General features: G+C 43.0%; 1 protein-coding gene and 1 long non-coding RNA gene across 11 annotated transcripts in view; one reads left to right on the top strand and one right to left on the bottom strand.

The window, feature by feature from the left end:
* Positions 1–4,481: 4,481 nt before the first annotated feature.
* LOC119544244 lies at positions 4,482–8,620 on the bottom strand. The gene is made up of 2 exons (XR_005218797.1): positions 8,405–8,620; positions 4,482–8,240 (listed from the first exon to the last, which is right to left on the bottom strand). It is a non-coding gene; the product is annotated as an uncharacterized LOC119544244 (long non-coding RNA).
* METTL21A (methyltransferase like 21A) overlaps positions 8,539–18,915 on the top strand; it is a 234,130-nt gene continuing 223,753 nt past the window's right edge. For 8 of the 10 annotated variants that reach the window (XR_005218796.1, XM_037849550.1, XM_037849555.1 and 5 more), the window contains exons 1-4: positions 8,539–8,747; positions 9,280–9,461; positions 9,598–9,777; positions 11,319–11,430. Coding sequence is in view for 9 of the 10 variants with exons in the window: in XM_037849550.1 (XP_037705478.1) it covers positions 9,631–9,777; positions 11,319–11,430 (259 nt within the window). In the remaining variant the exon portion in view is untranslated. The other 2 variants (XM_037849551.1, XM_037849549.1) reach the window with 2 other exon arrangements.

Here is an 18,915-nt window from a genome sequence, read left to right as displayed (position 1 = left end):
ACTATATTATAGCATGGAATAAGGGATTAATTAAAAAACAATCAAATCTGGATTAGCACTGAGCATTCAAAAAAACTAAAATGGTAATAATAAATTCAAAGAAATTCCCTTAATTTTCAGTCCCCTTTTACCCTCAACCCCATTTTCCCTCAAGAATAGTGGAAAAATGTGTCCAATTTAATATCAACATAACATTCAACAAATGAAGGCAACTGTGTTTTGGAGATTAGTAATCCAATCAATTTACCTTGGCCCATATTAATGAAAAATCCCTACAGGTGAAATTCCATGGTAACAAAGCTCATTTAAAGGGCACACCGTAAAAACAGATAGCTCTTGCACTTCAGTGATAGCTCAATGTGTTATCTCATGCTATTGTTAAGATGGTAAATTTCAGTTTAAATAAAATCAAGTAGCTATGTTCTGCAATGAATATACAATATCACAATAACATGATATTTATAGTCCATTTTACCTTCATGAAGAGGGTAAGCCATATGGGCAAAAAGTTCATGGCAATATAATATCATGTCAGAATAACTTGATATTTATAATCCATATTACTTTAATATAGAAAGCAAGCCATATAGGCACAATGATCCAATTTACAAAATGACAGATAAGGACTTGCCCAAATGTTGGATTTAAAGCTAATGATAATGATTTACTTAAAGTATCCCAGCTCTTTGAAAAATTAAGTTTCTAAACAGTAATCTAAAAATCAATAAATCAGAATGCACTATCAAATACTGCTATTGAGTTAATAATAGAGAGGTCTTACTGAGTGATTACCACGTGCTAGTTTTATACCTGGTGATTTACATGTCTACCCCTTTATCACCCTCCCCCCAATCCAATGAGAGGGCATGATTATTATTTAATTTTTACAGAGATGAAGAAATGGAGCTTTGTAGGATTTACACCCGGGCATGCTCTCAAGCACTATGCTGTGTGTGCCACTTGCAATCATAAAAACCTGACTTTTAAACAAATCCATAGAGTTGGGGGAAAGAAGTTTTTTCATTAAAATTTTGTGCTCATTTGTTTGTCCTCACTGCTTTGGTTGTTGACTTCCTGGGCTGGAGCCATAGCAGGACGTCAGATAGCAACTGTGGCTGTCACTGCCCTGCCAGGCACAGAGGAGATAACCCGGGGAAGGTCTCCGTCAAATGAACAGGTGACCTGAACAAATTGAGCTAATAATTTGGTCCAGGTTCTGAGACTATTTTGATGGTCTAGTTTTGTAGTGAAAGATGGGGTCAGATCACGGGGAATCTTAAAATATAATCACGAGTCACTGCCTTACATATACTTTCTGGAAAAAAAAGGCAGGATATAAAGAAAAAAATTGTAGCATAACTTTGAACTTGATGCAATCAATGAGGAACCACTGAAATGCATGGTTGTAATGATGGTGTGCAGGAAACGTGATGAAAGTGGGCTTTTAGAAGGGGTTGCCAGGGCACGGGCCATGAGACTGCAGGAGGGGCCTGAAGACGCCCGCCCACGCCCTCCCTGACTCGAGACCCGCGGGGGCAACAGGGGAGACCCGCAGCCTTGTGGTATTTTTAACCACCCGTACGGCTGCCCGATGGGTACCGGTGAAAAGTGGACCTGCGATTGGGGTAGGACATTGGGGCAGGAACTTGTGCGGTGGGTGGATCTGGAGGAGACCAGTCAGGTGGCCAGTTTAGAAATACTGGGACTTGTCTGAGAGGAGTAAAGGAAAGAGGGGTCCAGAGTGAAACAACAAGACTTGGTTACATATTAAGTACCTTAAAATTTCAGACAGATGAGCTGAAGGATGGCAGATAATGAGTCCTTACCGCAGTCCACGGGTCTGAGGCAGCCCCAGGCAGCCCCAGGGACGAATGTCAAGGTGAAGGCAGAGGAGAGGGAACCCTTGGGCCTCTTCCTTATGGTGCACACAGGGAAGGAAGGAGTTAAATGTGAGGTGCCAACAGATAGAAATAAGGAAGAAACTGCAAATATTTAATAAAGGCTTACTATATACTAGACACTCTTCATATTCACAACCTTCCTACCTTCATCCTCATCCAGCAAGCCAGTGGGTCCTGGTAATATTCCCATTCTGCAGTTGAGGACAATGAGGCACAGAAATATTAATTGGATAAAGTTGCACCACTAGTGAAGGACCCAGCGAGGATTTCAGTCCAGTCTGTTTGAATTTGACTCCAAACCTGTTTTCTTAACTCTTACGCTATACTATATTACATGGTAACAGGTCTTGTAATGTTCAGTGAGCTTTTGCACACATCACCTCATGTGGTGCCTACTTATTAACTGAAGTTCAAGGAATTTTAGTGACTTGTCCACAGTCACATGGTTAGAGAATAGCAGAAGTGGACTCAAACCCAAGTCCCATAGCTTCAAATTCCCTGCTCTTTCCACTGCACCACTATGGCTGCTGAGCAGAGACCTAGGTCTCTGTGGAAGCAGTAGTTTTGAATATACTGAAATCACAGTAAAGCAGCTAAGTAGGCAAGAGTGTAGGAAACAAAGAACAGCAAGCTTTCTGAGAAGTTGCAGCAGCTGGGAGAACTGCGAGTGGAGAGGTGGGAGAGGCCAGAGATGGGTGTCTTACGAAAGGGAAGAAAGCTCACCCAGGAGCAGGGCCTCTAAGTCCAGGGCTATAGGGAAGCTTGAGGGTTTGGGATGGACCTGGAGCTGGCCAGGAGTTCTAAAAGAACATTCGATGACCAAAGGGGGGAAAAGAAATGCAATAAAATAAGGTTTTAGTGGCTAAGAGAATTCAAATAGAGTCAAGAGGCTGTCCTGGAGGTTACTCCTATGCAAACTTCACCTAGATACGCCAAATAACCACAAAAGCCCAAGTCAACAGTAGTCCCGAAAACCTTAAAGAATACCTGGATCCTTATCTGAGACTCTATAAAAGTTTCACTCTCTAAGTTTATTCATCAGAAACTTAAATCTTTCAGTGCTCCTATGCCAGCTAAGTTCCAAACCCAGAGGCAATAACCTCTTCAAGAACATCAACTAGATGTGTCCCTTTTGCTCATAAAGTTGACATCCCTTTTCCACGTGAACAGGTTAGGGTAGTCACTGCCTAGACATCCCTGAAGATCGGGAAAGTGATTAAACTAGAGGAAGGGGCAGCAGGAGATAAGACGGAATTTAACAAAGGATTATGAATACCGAATCTTTATATAATTTTCTTTTTCTTAGTTGCTCGGGTATTAGAATAGTTAGAAGGAAAGAATTGAAATGGTGGAACTGTAACCCATAGCATCCTTTGAAATTTGTTCTATAACTACTTGTTAAATTGTAATTTGAAAGCTATACCTTTTTGTATATATATTATATTCCACAGTAAGGAAATAACTGAAACTATGGTACTATAACTCATAATAACTTTGGAAATTTCCTATATATCTACTTGTTAAATCATATTTTGAAAGATATTACCTTTTTATATATATGTGATATTTCATAATAAGGAAATAACTGAAACTGTGGAATTGTAACCTATAATATTTTTTGAAATTTGCTCTCGAACTGCTTGTTAAATTGTACTTGGAAAGTTATCACTTTTATGAATATATGTTACAGTCTACAATAAAAAATACGATAAAAAACAAATATATATATTTTTAAAAAAAGAACATTCCAGTAGGTACAGTATTCATTTCCTATAAGTTGCTGTAAGTACCACAAACTAGGTGGCTTAAAATAACAGAAATTTATTGTCTCACGGTTCTGGGGATAAGAAGTCTGAAATCAAGGTGTTGGTGGGGCCAGGTTCCTTCTGAAATCTGTAGTAGGACTCCTTCTTTGCCTCTTCCTAGCTTCTGGGGGTTGTCAGCAAATCCTTGATGTTCCTTGGCTTGCAGCTACAGCACTTTAATCTCTGCCTTCGTGACATGGCCTTTTTCCCTCAAGTCTCTTCTTCCCCTCGTATAAGGACACCAGGTATATTGAATAAGGACCTACCTTACTCCACTATGACCTCATCTGCAACAACCCTATTTCCGAATAAGGTTACTTTCATAGGTACTGGGATTTAGGACTTAAGCATATCTTTTTTTGGGTGTGTGTATGTGGAACAATTCAACTGATTACAAGTGCAGAGAGTGGAAGACAGACCACAAACAGGGAATGCGGGTGGAGAACCCAGAGGCAGGGTGTGTGTGTGTGTGTGTGTGTGTGTACCTAACTCACTCTAAATCCTGACTCTGACAGGAGGAAGAAAGACAAGATGGTGGGGAGAAAGAAAAGCAGGCTCAAGAGCTTTTGGATAACAGGGGACACTTGCGCATCTCGGAAAGCAAAAAGGAGCAAGAGTTGGGTGGGAACAAGTCGGGGAGTGAGGCTCCTCAGGTCCAAGGAGGGGAAAGAACACCCAGGGCTTGTTGTGGTGGTGTTAGGGGTGGAGGTGGGACACGGGGAGGGCCTGCCTCTACATCCTAGAGTGGACAGAAAAATGTAGCCAGTGATCATGCTTCTATTTAGCAAACATTTATTCAGATTTATGCAAACTCATAACTCAGGTCATTTGCTGACAGCAAGGGTGGTGAAGATATTGATATCTTCACCTATACTTTTTAGGGTATAGGTTGTTTGGCAAATCTGATGATCAGTCAGCTACCACCAAATAATCTATAAGGAACTAATAGATATTTTGTGTCCTCCTTATGTTACTTCCTAAAAACAAACAACAACAATAACCATTTTAAGTTTTCTTTTGGATTCTAGTTGCATGTGTCAGGCACTTACTCAAGCCAGCTTAATCAAGAAAGGGACATTTATTATTAGGTTACACTGGCATAGGACCCAAAAGCCCAGGTACAGCCCAGGACAAGGCCCCGGAGAGCCGCTGGAAAGCCTGGTATTTTCTCTGTGTGCTGATTGGCTTCTCCATCTGCATGACACACTGGGGATGGCCCCCCAGGCACGACTTTTTATCTCCTTTGTTCAAGGGCCTGGCCCAGACTCAATGTATTAGATTTTGTTTTCTTCTGCAGAGGACAAAAAAAGAAGCTCAAACTGGCTTCAGCTAATAAGGGGATTTAGTGGTTCAAATAACTGAAAATTGCAGGCCAGCTGGATGCAAGGGCTCATGAGGAAGCACCTCTCCCTTTATCCTCACCTGCACTGGTTTCATTTCCTGCTGGTTCTGCCCTCTTGGGACCAGATAACCAAACAGGACCTCCAGACTTCTCTCCTTCCTCAATGGGCTGGTTCTCTGAGAGTCCCAGCAAGTTTCAGGATGGGGTCTGGTTAAGCCCAGCTTTGGTCACTGCCCGCCTCTGACCCACCCATGGCCTGATGGAGTGCAATATGCCCATTGGCCAAGCCTGGAACACGTGCCCAAACCTGGAGCTGGGGTTGAAGTTAGCCCCATCCCAAATACATGACAGCCACAGCAAACACTACATAAATCCTCCAAGAAGTGTACTGTCGGACACGCTTCTAAGTACTTTTGATAGGCCAATTTATTTTAATCTCAGATTATTATCTTCTTTGTTTATTAATTTAACCAGCACATTATTCTCACTTTATAATGGGGAAATTGAGATATGAGTTAAAGCATCTTGCCTAAGGCCACACTGCTAGCAAATTACAGAGCTGGCTTTGAACCCAGACTGTCAGGCCCCAGAGGCAGGGCTCTTGACTATTAGCAGAAGGGAACTGCTACCAGCAAAATGGAAAATGGGTGCTGGACAGGCAACAGCAACAGAGGTCCAACAACCACTCCAAATTCTTGCTCAGCAGAGAGAATTATTTACCCAGCCTGAGTTGAGTATCCACCTTGGGCCAAGGGGAGGATGGGGGAGGGATCCCATTGTACCAAGGTGGCTGCTTCTACTGCAACCTCGTACATGGACTAGTTCTAGGAAACCGGAGGTACAAAAGAGTAAGTGCCCTTCTACCGTTCTTTTCTGGAGAGGTGTCATATGATTGGGGAAAGGCAATTTTAGTCATGCAGATAAAAATAAAAAGCTATCAACCAAACACTTCTGGGTGGACTTATTTGTATTTTACCCTTACCCTAAATTCAACAAGGGGTTGAGTGGTTATGAAATTGTCCAGGAATCCAAAGGTGCATGGGGAACTCACTGAGCTAAGAGGAGATGTTTCCTTTTTAGTTGTATGGGTCTGGGACAGCACGAGGGAAAAAGAGCCCAGTCTATCTTTCCAGAAGGAAAAAGCACATATTTTATTAATTGTTACATTACAATTACACTGCACTTTGGAACTGCTTTTAAATAAGGGAGAAAGTAAATCTACTTTTCCGCACATCCCTAGCAAGACTGCTAGAAGTACTGTCTTCAATTCTTAGAATCACTGTTTGATGAAATGGTGTTAGGCAGTCTTAGGTTGATGCTGACAGGTGTAGGGCGATTAAGGGGGCCATGCTGAGCTGGGGAGGGCTCTGAAAAAGGATCTATTTCACAGAAAAGCAAAACTAAGCTATACATACTAAAACATTCAAGCTAATTTTTGAAATTTCACATCTCTTTCACACCTGTGTTGTGTTGGCTTCTTTAAGATATACTTTAGTAACACCCCCAAATCTCAAAGGGTTACCTCAACAGAGGTTTGTTCCTTACTCCTGTTTCATGTATTTCACAGGCCAGCTGTGGCTCTGCTTCAACTGGGGACTCAGGGTTAAGGACCCCATGGCCCACTCCCATCTGGGACATACAGTTCTAGAGCAGATGGAAAACAAACAATGGCACGGGGGTGAAAGGCACCTGATGCTCCTGTTCAGGGGTGGCAAATGTCATCGCCACCCACATTCCATTGGCCAAAGCAAGTCCACAACCATGCCTGAACTCAATAGGGTGGGGAGGCATTTCTCTCTTGGAAGGGGTTCCAGGGATAGGCCCTCTAGAAGGCAGACTGAATATTTAACAGTATGATCTACAACATACACACTTTTTTCCCAAGGATTAATTATTATTTTCAAATATTCATAGTAGACACCTGGAGAGGTTGGGAAGTTGTGTTTTTTTTTTTTGCTAGCTTTTTAGTCATGTGAATGATTGCAGGAGAAAAGATGGGGAACAGGGAAAAGGAATGGAGGAGAGGGACCAGGTTTTAAGGAGGACAGTTGGGATCTAAGGAGCTTTATATTATCCAAGGTCACACAATTTTAAGTGTCTGTGGCGAATTGAATTTTCCGGACCTCTCTGGCTCCAAAGCCCGTGCTTTTCCCGCCCAATGCTGGCTCCCCAAAGGAAAGGGGCCAAGAGAGGGAAACAGCAAAATAAAGGGAAGGAGTTTTTAAAAAAGGAAAAGGTAAAAGGGAAGTTAAGAGAGGCAGAGGAAGCACAGAGAAGTAGGGTAGGTAAGACAGAAAGCAAAGAGGTTAAGAGGGAGGCGATGAAAAAAAAAAGGAAAGGGAGAGAAGAGAGAGCAGTGGAACACTCTCACTGGTGGTCTTCAAAGTTCACTTTGTTTACAAAGTTCACCTTTCCAGTCCCAGTCAAGGACTGGAAGTTGGAAGGCTGAAGAAATCTGGAGAGAGAGGCCCAGCCTGAGGAGAGGGAGTGGTTGGGGCCTGCGGTTCTCAACTCCGGCTGCCATGAGAATCCCCAGCGCAGCTCTTAAGGTTATCAATGCCCCGGCCCCGCCTCAGATCAAAGGAGACGCTCCCGCGGCGGGGACCGGGAATGGGGAATTCAACAGCTCTCCAGTTCTTTTAACTTGCCGCGAATCACCAGGTGACTGCGGAGGCGGGGTGGAGTGAAGGGGCTGGGGTTAGAGTCTGGAAAACAAAAGGAAACCGTCCCCGAGAGGAGGATGTCGCCCCCGCGCGGTCACACTCTGGGAGCCGACCCCGGCTGCGCGCTCTGCAGGGAGCTGCTCCTGGCCGCCACGCCGTCGGCACCTTTCACGTCAAGCCTGGGTGCCTCCAGGGAAGGTGCGCTGGCCATCTGCTTCCCAGAGGGGGAAGACTCAAGCTTGGAGTCTTCAGCAACCCCGGGTCAGGGTCTGGGGCCGGCGGCGCGCCCCAGACTCCGCGCTCCCGAGGCCGGCTCACCCTTCGCATCCACCCGATCCATTTTCCAAATCCAGACCCCGGCGCCACGTTCCGACTCTCGGTTTGCGCTTTAGTTGAGAGGGTCTTTTTGACTTTTTCCACTTGATTGCCACTATGTGGTGATTACTCTGCGTCGGACCCCACTTTGATGGAGACGAACGGATGACCACGTCTTCTTTCTCCTACACCCGTTAACTGACCACCTTTAAACCTAAAATCAAACAAAACGAGCGAGAGAAGAGAAGAAAGAGAAAAAGAGGGGATAGCGCGCGCATGGTTAAAAAAGGGCAAAGGGTACAAATGAGCATCCAGTGCATCGCTGGTCGCTCCCCTCTAATACGTCGCCAGCGCACCCCTAGACCTCTGTGTACCCACCCGCTGCTCTGCACTTCGCTGTTTCCCCAACGTTGATCAAACTGATTTGCTTGCCCGAACATCCTGGGGTCCCACGTGGGAAGCCCGACCTGCCGCCTCGCAACATCCCCGCTCGGCGCGGCTCTCAGGATCCCGCCAAGCTCCGCGCCCCTGGGTGCTCTCATAGCACTTGTCGGAGGTGGGGGTGGGGAGAACCGGAAACGCGTGTCTCCCCGGCCGGGGCCGCCAGCCTCCGCCCGGCCCGCCTTGCGCCTCTCTAGCCCTTTAAGTCCGGTTTTTTCTGCAACCAATCTCGGGGCTGGGAAAGCGAAGGGCGCGCCACGCTGGGGCCGCCTCCAGAGTCGTAAGTACCCGTGAGGCTGCCCCTCGGGCTGGGGTGTCTCGCGGACCCCGCTTCGGGGCGGCCTAGGCGCGTCCCCGGTACGCCCGGGGTGGGGCGGACATTCTGTGCGGCCAGCGGGCCTCGAAGGGCCCTGGGAACCCTCCCCCAGTTAACCCCCATGCCTGGTTCCCGGAGCTCTCAAGCCCGCGGGACGGAAGGGCCTACCCATTCACCATTTAGAGGAGTTGGGCGCATTTCGCCGGACTCCGGGGAGGCCTTCGAGCCGCAGACGCCCAAATCGCCCCGGAATGTTCCGCGCTTCTCGTGGAATTCTCCAGTATCTTTCGCTTCCAGTCTCGAGGAGATGGAATAGCGTTGTCCATACATATTCAGCTGGCAGGATAATCAAATTTTAGCACCGAGTCCAGGTGCAAGTTTGGGTCCCTTTTTGTCACTTGTTTGGGAAAAAAAAAAAACACATAGCAAAACCAAACCAGCCTCCCGGAGCCGGTCGGGGCGCTTTAGAAAGCACTGCTTTTTCCTGCTGCGCCAGGACCCTGGGCAATCACCTCGCTCTGCGTTCCGTCATCCTGCTCTGGCTGATCCACCGCTAACTGTGGAGTCTGTAAGGCATCCCGTAGGGGTGGTGACGTTCTATTCCTCACCAAGAAGAGGAATTGCCCAAACAGGTCTTGAATACAGAGCTAAAGCTTGCTTCCCAGAACACTTTGAAAGGTAATTGGAAACAAGGCTTCCCCCTACCTTCTTCTTTTGAACTTAGAAAATGCCTTATAAAGCATTTGAAGCTTTTTACTTAGGAGATAATGCATTTTCTGACCAGAGCGTCACCCAGGATTTTTTTGCACGACAGATTTGGGGGAGCAGAGACCTGGGCTTGGGCGAAATGGCCCTGGTCCCCTATGAGGAGGCCGCGGGAATAGGGTTACAGAAATTCCACAAGCCTCTTGCCACCTTCTCCTTTGCAAACCACACGATCCAGATTCGGCAGGACTGGAGGCAGCTGGGAGTCGCAGCAGTGGTTTGGGACGCAGTAAGTAGCCCCCGGGCCTCCGAAACATCCAATGTGGTCCATAGACTGTCTTTTTAAAAATAACAGCTTTATTGAGCTATAATTCACGTATCACACAGTTCACCTATTTAAAGAGCACAATTCAGTGGTTTTTAGTATATTCATTGAGTTGTGTTACCATCACTATGATCAATTTTAGAACATTTGCATCACCCCCCGCAAAAGAACCCATACCTGTTACCAGTCACTCCCCTTGTCTCCCCACCACAGATTCCATGTTAAGGGTGAGTGAGTGAAAGCTTTGGGTGGTTATATGACTTGTCAGGAGTTAACCAGCAGATGAGAGGGGGGACCTGGGAGGAAAGCAGGGGGCCCTAACCACTCTTGACATGTATTAAGTCAGCCTTTAAAAAATATTGCACAAAGAATATTATGAAATGACAAACCTCCAAATAAAGATCATGTTTTAGGTGTTTTTTTTTTTTGTTTTTTTTTTTAGGTTTTCAATAGTTTGTGACCGTTGCAAAAATTATAAATTATAATTGCTTTTACTTCCCCTCCCGGCCCACTTGGGAGCAGCTGCTATCTTATTCATCCTTGTACCCTCAGCATCCAGGCCACACCTGGGATTCGTGGGAGTTTATTTAAGGTTGAATAAACGGTTGGCATATATACAGTTTTCTATCCTTAACATTGTATTAGAAATGTTAGGTAAACATTTAGGAATAAAAATGTTACTATATTTTAATCCAGTAATACCACTTCTAGGAATCCAGTCCAAGATAACTACATGAAAAATATTCACATAATGAGTAATATAGAGAAATGGTGAGGAATGGGGAGCCTCACCAAGAAGAGGAATTGCTGATTTTAATGTATTCCCACTGGAATATTAAGTGGCCCTGAAAAACCAGTTACATTCATTATGTTAATAGTATACAATTCTTTTATAGAATCAGAGGTGAATGCTAACTCACACATCAAGTATCCAAAACTTTGGCCAAAACTTATTTTCTGCCCAAAATATATAGTGAGGCCCCCTGTGGGGAAGTGACAGTTCTGAGGCACAGGTGAACAAGGCAGGGTATCCAGCTCAGGCAGCCTTGGGCAGAGCTCTGCTTGCTGGCTCTGGCTGAGGGCAGGGCCTTTCTGACCTGAGTTTGGTTTAGGAACCGGATATTCCCTTAAGCAAAATCACAGCTTGTTCACGTCAGTTCTTCCAGAATAGTTTCCTAAGCCTCAAGTGTAAAAGCACTGTGACACAGTAGAAATTAAACGCCCCAGATTCAAGCAGGACCCTATCATGTGGGCAGTGTCACTGACTACTCCTGACCCCGCCGAGGGGCTTAGGTGTGATCTGTGTCTCTCCTTGCTCTTGAAGGTCACCTCATGGCAGCAGCTAAAATCCTGGGTGTGTTGTTGAATTGGAATTGAACCCTGCAGTGGGAGAGGGTGTAGGGGTATGTGTGTGTGTGTGGGCCAATGTGTAGCCTACTGGAAACACTGCAGTGTCTAAAGAACTTGCCAAGCTTAACCATAATCACATTTGTGTTTTGCCTCAGGCTGTCGTTCTTTCCATGTACCTGGAGACTGGCGCTGTGGAGCTCAGGGGCTGCTCTGCTGTGGAGCTGGGCGCTGGCACAGGGCTGGTGGGCATCGTGGCAGCTCTGCTGGGTGAGTGTGATGCGTTGGCTCTCTCATTAGTGAGTGGAACTCATCAAGAGGTGCATTGGCAGTTTTCTTAGCAGAAAACCCACTGTTGGTTTTCCCCATATTTGGTATTTTCTTTCCCCTCTACTTATGAATTATGGGCCAGTTGCTGGTGATCTTAACTCCCACAAGGCCAACAGGCTAATTTCTTTTCTTTTTATCTTTCTTTATTGTCTTATTAGTTATATTTCTCACGGGAGATTCCTTGGCCCCTTTCAGTTCTCTGGGGCCAGTAATACAATCGTAAGGTGATTTTGGTTTCAAGGAGAATAATCTTACCCATGTACATAGTTTTTTTTACAGTTTAAGGTGCTTTCCTGAATGTCATCAGATTTAACTCTGTGAGGCAGGTAAAGCAGATAGTAGCTTTCCTTCACACCTGAGGAAACTTTGCTGGTTTTTCTGTTTCAGGGAGGTGAGCCCCAGTATAGTTTGTACTGACATCTTATATTCAAAAATTATATTAATAGTATACAGTTTTGAATTGATATCATTGTCATTCTTTTATTTGGTATACAGACATTAATTTAGTCTCAAAGCATTTTTTTTAGGTTTGTATCATTTAATTTTTTCTAGTAAAAATAATTACAATATTATATTCCATCACAGAGACACTGATATATGAAATTATATTCCTCCCCTTCACATATGACAAACCATACCTTTTGGGTTCACATGTTGCACTGTGGTATCCTGTAAGAGAAATAGACTAGAAGACAGAAAGTCTGCAAGATACTCTATCTTACTCTGTCTTAACCAGAGCAGAAATCTCTCTAAATTCCTTTTTTTTTAAATTCAATTTTATTGAGGTATATTCACATACCATACAGTCATCCATGGTGTATAATCAGTTGTTCACAGTACCATTATGTAGTTGTGCATTCATCACCAGAATCAATTTTTGAACATTTTCATTACTACACACAAAAAAAGAATAAGAATAAAAGTTAAAGTAAAAAAGAACACCCACATAATCCCATACTCCCATCCCTCACTATTAGTCATTTACTTTTTGTCCCCATCTTTTCCATTCATCTGTCCATACACAGTATAAAGGGAGTGGGAGCCACAAAGATTTTACAATCACATGGTCACACAGTGTAAGCTGTATAGTTATATAGTTGTCTTCAAGAATCAAGGCTACTGGGTTGCAGTTTCAGGTATTTCCTTCTAGCTATTCCAATACACTAAAAACTAAAAAGGGATATCTATATAATGCATAAGAATACCCTCCAGAATGACCCCTCGATTCTATTTGAGATCTCTTAGCCACTGAAACTTTGTTTCCTTTCTCTTCCCTGTTTTGGTCTAGAAGGCTTTCTCAATCCCATGATGCCAGGGCCAAGCTCATGCCCATGAGTCACATCCCAAGTTGCCAGGGAGATTCACACCCCTGGGAGTCATGTCCCACGTAGAGGGGAGGGCAGTGAATTTACTTGCAGAGTTGGCTTAGAGAGAGAGGCCACATCTGAGCAACAAAAGAGGTCCTCTGGGGGTGACTTTCAGGCAAAATATAAGTAGACTTAGCCTCTCCTTTGCAGTAACAAACTTCATATGGGCAAGCCCCAATTTCGAGGGCTCAGCCTTCTAAATTGGTAGCCCCCAATGCTTGAGAGAATATCCCAGGTGGGGAAATTTAATATTTCCACATTTTCTCCCAGCCCCTCAAGGAGGCTTTGCAAATACATTTTTATTCTCTGCCAAAATTACTCTGGGATGTATCAGGGCTTCACGCTAACCTGTACAAGCCAACCAAATTTCACTCCCTATTCAACGTTCCATGTAATTATGTTGTTTGAATAAACCGACCATACAAGTTAAATTATTTAGTGTGTTACAAAAAATATAGATTTTGCACTTGATAAACATCTCTTCCTTTGGTCTCACATAGAAGTTGAAGTTTTAACAACACTGTCACTATCACCCTTTACCCTTTAGTCTAATTTACGTTAATCCTAAATCCATTTTGTTCATATCTCTAATCGAAGTCTGATATCTTTTTTTCAGACTTCTTAACATTTGCTGTATGGGCTAATGCTGACATTCATAGCTGCCGCACTCTGGCTCTGAGTCTCAGGTGTCACACGGATACCCAAAGTTCCATGGACTGACCAGGTTATACACAAAGAGATTAGCATCTCAGAATTTAGAAATAACCATTACAACTCAGGAATGGTTGTAACTGCTGTAAAAGCTTTTAATAGGAACCTTTGCAATAAGACTTCCCCTGATGACCTATGTGCTCAGACTCAATTCTCAGAGTTTGCACATTATATTTAGTCCATATTAATGAGGCATTGTAATGTTTTTCTTTTCGTTTCTGGTTTGTTTCACGCAACATACTGTCCTCTGTGCATTCACCTCACAGCTTCACTCCTTCTTGTAGCAGTTCAATATTCTATTGCGTGTATACACCACAATTTGCCATTACATTCATCAGTCAATGTACCCTTAGGCTACCTCCATCTACTGCAAATTGTGAATAGTGACACCATAAACCCCACTGTGCAAATGTCCATTTGTGTCCCTCTTTTCAGTTCTTCCAAGTATATATCCAATGACAGGGTTGCAGAACCATATGGCAACCCCATGCTTAGCTTCCTGTGGAACCACTACACTGCCCTCCAGATGGGCTATACTATTCTACTTCCCCACCAACGGTGATTAGGTACATCCCTTTCTCCCCATTTTCTTCAGGACTTGTATCCCTCTGTTTATTTTTTAGATGGTTTTATTCACACACCATACATTCTGTCCTAAGTAAACAGTCAATGGTTCCCTGTATAATCACATAGTTATGCATTGACCACCACTGTCTATATAAGGACATTTCCGTTTCTTCCACAAAGAGAGAGGAAGAGGTGAAACAAGTAAAAAGAGAAAAAGAAAGAAAAAAATGACAACTAAAAAGCAACAAAAGAAAAAGTTAAAACAAAATACAATAAAAAAGTCAGACAACAACACTGACACCAAGAATTCCACATCCTTCCCTTATATCCCCCTCTTAAAGCTATTTAGCTTTGGTATACTGCCTTTGTTATAATTAATGGAAGCATATCACAATGTTACAGTTAACTATGGACTCTGTATTGATTGTATTTTTTCCCCAATACCACCCTGTTTTTAACACCTTGCAAAGTAGACATTTATTTATTCTCCCTTATGTGAAAACATATTTGTACGTTTAATCATGATCATTGGTCACTCTAGGTTTCAGTAAGTTATACAGCCCCAGTCTTTATCTTCTAGCTTTCCTTCTGGTGTCCTCTGTGCCCCTAACCTTCCTCTTCCAACTGTACTCACAGTCATCTTTGTTCAGTGTCCTTACATTATTGTGCTACCATCACCCAATATTGTGCTCCAAACCTCTCTCTCCTGTCTTTTCCCACCTGTCTGTAATGCTCCCTTTAGTATTTCCTGTAGAGCAGGTATCTTTTTCACAAACTTTCTCAGTGTCTGTTTGAGAGTATTTTAAACTCTCCTTCATTAAGGACAGATTTGCTTGATATAGAATTGATTGGCAGTTTTTCTCCTTCAGTGTCTTAAATGTATCATACCACTGCCTTCTTGCCTCCATAGTTTCTACTGAGAAATCCACACATAGTCTCATTGTGCTTCCCTTGTATGTGATGGATCGTTTTTCCCTTGCTGCTTTCAGAATTCTCTCTTTGACATTTGATAATCTGATTATTAAGTGTCTTGGTGTAGGTCTACTTGGATCTGTTCTGTTTGGGGTATGCTGTACTTCTTGGATCTGTAATTTTATGTATTTCATAAGAGATGGGAAATTTTCATGGATTATTTCCTCTATTGTTGCTTCTGCCCCTTTTCCCTTCTCCTTCTGGGACAGCCATAAGACATACATTCATGTGCTTCATGTTGTCATTCAGTTCCGTGAGCTGCTGCTCATAGTTTTCCATTCTTTTCCCTATCTGTTTTTTGTGTGTAGGATTTAAGATTTTCTGTCCTCCAGTTCATGAGTCTTTTCTTCTGCCTCCTCAAATCTGCTGTTGTAAGTCTCCATTATGTTTTTCATCTCTTCTGTGCCTTTCATTCCCATAAGTTCTGCCAAATGTTTTTTCAAACTTTTGAGTTCTTCCTTATGATTAATAATTAGTTGTTTCAATTCCTATATCTTAGTTGAATTGTAGTTTTTTCCTTTGGGCTATATCTTCGTTTTTCCTAGTGTGATTTGTAACTTTTTGTTGTCTAGGCATCTGGTTTCCTTGATTACCCCAGTCAGATTTTCCCAGACTAGACCTGCCCAGGTCTCAGGAAAAGGCTGTGTTCAGTATCAGGTTTCCCTGAGGCCTGAGACCCAGCAGGTTTCCTGTGAGCCCTCTAGACCCTGTGCTTTTTCTGTCCCGCTGAGCAGGTGGCACTTGTCAGCCTGTAGCTCCCCATGGGTGTAAAGAGGTGTGGCCCCTTTAATTCTCAGCAGACCCTGTCCTGGGCGGGGCAGAGGGTATCAGAATCCAAGCTTAAGTTGTTTCTGTCCCCCTTCCTACCCCCCAGGCCCAGGGTTCTGAATTCTCTGAGGGAGGGCAGCCACTTGAGCTGGGCCCCACCTCCCCTTTTCTTAGGGAAGATACACCCTTTAGGGAGTTGTCTTCTATACTTGAATTCCTCCTTTGTCTCTCTGACTCTCTTAACTCCACCCTTGCCTGGGTCAGTACTGACAATTGAAAATGCCTGAGGCTTTCCCTAATGAGCTACTTAGAATGAGAGGGGGAAAAAAAAAGGAAAAAGAGAGAAAGCCCCTTTTCAGAGCCAGTCCCTAGCCCCCCCGGTTTTGCTGGTGGACCGGTGTTTGTACCCAGATCTCTGTACCCCTTTTCTTGGGACATGGTCGTTTTCCAGTATTCTGAGCTCAACTGTCTCCAAAAGCCTCTGTTTTTATTTATTTATATATATATATTTTTTCTATCAGCCCTGTCTCCTCTCTGCCAGGAGGAACCTCAGGTATCTTTCCTGCTTGCTCTGGGTTTATCTGTGCTTGTATTCAGTAGTCCAAATTTGTTAGTTGGAGCTTGGTTGAGTTACTTTCCCTCGCTCCGGGTAACCTGCTTCTTTTCTCCATTGGGAATTGTTTCAGCTCAGCCTGCCATACTGGTGGGGGAGGGGTGTCAGCTCCGCAGTTTGGGGAGCTTTACTGCGAGTTCTATGCTGTGATCTCAGCCATTCCACCCTTTCCAGGCTGGTATACAATGTGTGTCCAGTCATGGATGTCCCCCAACAGTTTTTCTAGACTATTTATTAGTTGTTCTTGACTATTTACTAGTTGCTCTAGAGGACTAACTAAATTCCACACCTCTCTATGCCTCCATCTTGGCCCACTTAAGCCTTAGAACATTTTTAATCTTATTATTTTTATTATTTGTGTTGACTCTTTTCTACAGCTTCTGGATCATACTGCCCAAGCTAGCCAATGGTGAGGATAGATCAGCTTCTAAGACACCATATATAATATTCATTGCTATCACCTTAGTATTGTCACTAAGATTATTAGCAGTGCTTTGCAAGCTTTAATGTGCATATGAATCAGCGAGGCCTCTTGTTCGAATGCAGTTTTTGATTCACTAGAGGTCTGGGGTGGGACCTGAGAGCCTCCTTTCCAACAGGCTTCTAGGTGTTGATGGTGCTGACCCTGCCAGTTCTCAGAGCACACTTTGACAACAGTGATGTAGAATTCCTGAGCATTTTGAACTCAGCACATTGCTGTAGGTACTTGAAAACTCCCTAAGGCCTATCTTGCATTCTGCCCTTTTTTGTGTTATTTTTTTTTCAAGACTCTTTTTTCTGCTTAGTTGTTGCTTTCCCAAATTTGTTGGGGAGTATGGGCACAAGTGATGTTTAAAAGTATATATAAATTGATTCTGGTGTCCGTCTGTCTAAAACCGCAGCACTTTTAGTCGTTATATGGCCCTTGCTGATACGTTCCCTTTGGTTCTCCTTGGACTAGCCTTATAACATCTCCTTATAAGGTAGTATTTTTTTTTAAATGTAATTTTATTGAGATTGTTCACATACCATACAATAAGACTAGCCTTATAACATCTCCTTATAAGGTAGTATTTTTTTTTAAATGTAATTTTATTGAGATTGTTCACATACCATACAATTTGGATTGATCCAAAGTGCACAATCAGTTGCCCATGGTACCATCATACAGCTGTGCATCCATCACCAAATTAATTTTTTTTCAATTTTTAGAACATTTTCATTACTCCAGAAAAGAAAGAAAGACAAAAAAAAGAAAACTCAAATCCTCCCATACCCCTAATCACCACCCCTCCATTATTGACTCATAGTATTGGTATAGTACATTTGTTCCTGTTGATGAAAGAATGTTAAAATACTACTAACTGTAGTACATAGTTTTCAATAGGTATATATTTTCCCCTATATACCCCTCTATTATTGACTTCTAGTTATAGTGTCATACATTTGTTCTAGTTCATGAAAGAGAGTTCTAATATTTGTACAGTTAATCACAGACATTGTCCACACACCATTCAGCACTGTTGGTTATTCTCACAATAACGTTCTACCATCACCTCTGTCCATTTCCAAACACTTAAGTTCAACATAGTTGAACATTCTGCTCATAATAAGCAACCTTTCCCCATTCTTTATTCTCATTCTATATCCTGGTAACTTATATTTCATGTCTGTGAGTTTACATATTATAATTAGCTCATATCAGTGAGACCATGCAATATTTGTCCTTATGTGTCTGACTTATTTTGCTCAATATGATGCCCTCAAGGTTTCTTCATCAACCCGTTTTTTTTTAAGATGGTTTTGTTCACCCACCATACTTTCTGTCCTAAATGAACATTCGATGGTTCCCTGTATAGTCACATATTTTTGTATTCAGCACCATCACCACTATCTATAATGGCATCTCCATTTCTTCCACAAAGAAGGAGGAAGAGTCAAAGCAGGTAGAGAGAAAAGAATAAGAAAAACAGAGAAAAAGAAACATGACAGCTAAAAAGCAACAAAAGGAAAGATAGAATTGAACTAAAGTAGAATAAAAGAGTCACACAACATCAGCGATGCCAAGAGTTTCATTCCCTTCCCTTATGTCCCCCTCTTATAGGCATTTGGCTTTGGTATATATTTTTTTGGCTTTGGTATATTGCCTTTGTTACATTAAAGGAGCATAATACAATGTTTCTGTTAACTATAGTCTCTAGTTTGCATTGATTGCATTTTTCCCAAATACCACCCTATTTTTAACACCTTGCAAGGTTGACATTCATTTGTTCTCCCTTATGTAAAAACATATTTGTACATTTTTTTTTACATTTTATTTTGAAATACATTCAAAGTTATAGGAACAGTTGCAAAAACAATACAAACCCCATACACAGAACTCCAGCATTCCCTGACCCCCTGCCGATACCCCGATCCACTAACTTTAACATGTTGTCACACCGTTAT

The sequence above is a fragment of the Choloepus didactylus genome, chromosome 9 (assembly GCF_015220235.1).
Source record: "Choloepus didactylus isolate mChoDid1 chromosome 9, mChoDid1.pri, whole genome shotgun sequence".
Taxonomy (NCBI): domain Eukaryota; kingdom Metazoa; phylum Chordata; class Mammalia; order Pilosa; family Megalonychidae; genus Choloepus; species Choloepus didactylus.
This window is presented reverse-complemented; position numbering and strand designations above follow the sequence as displayed.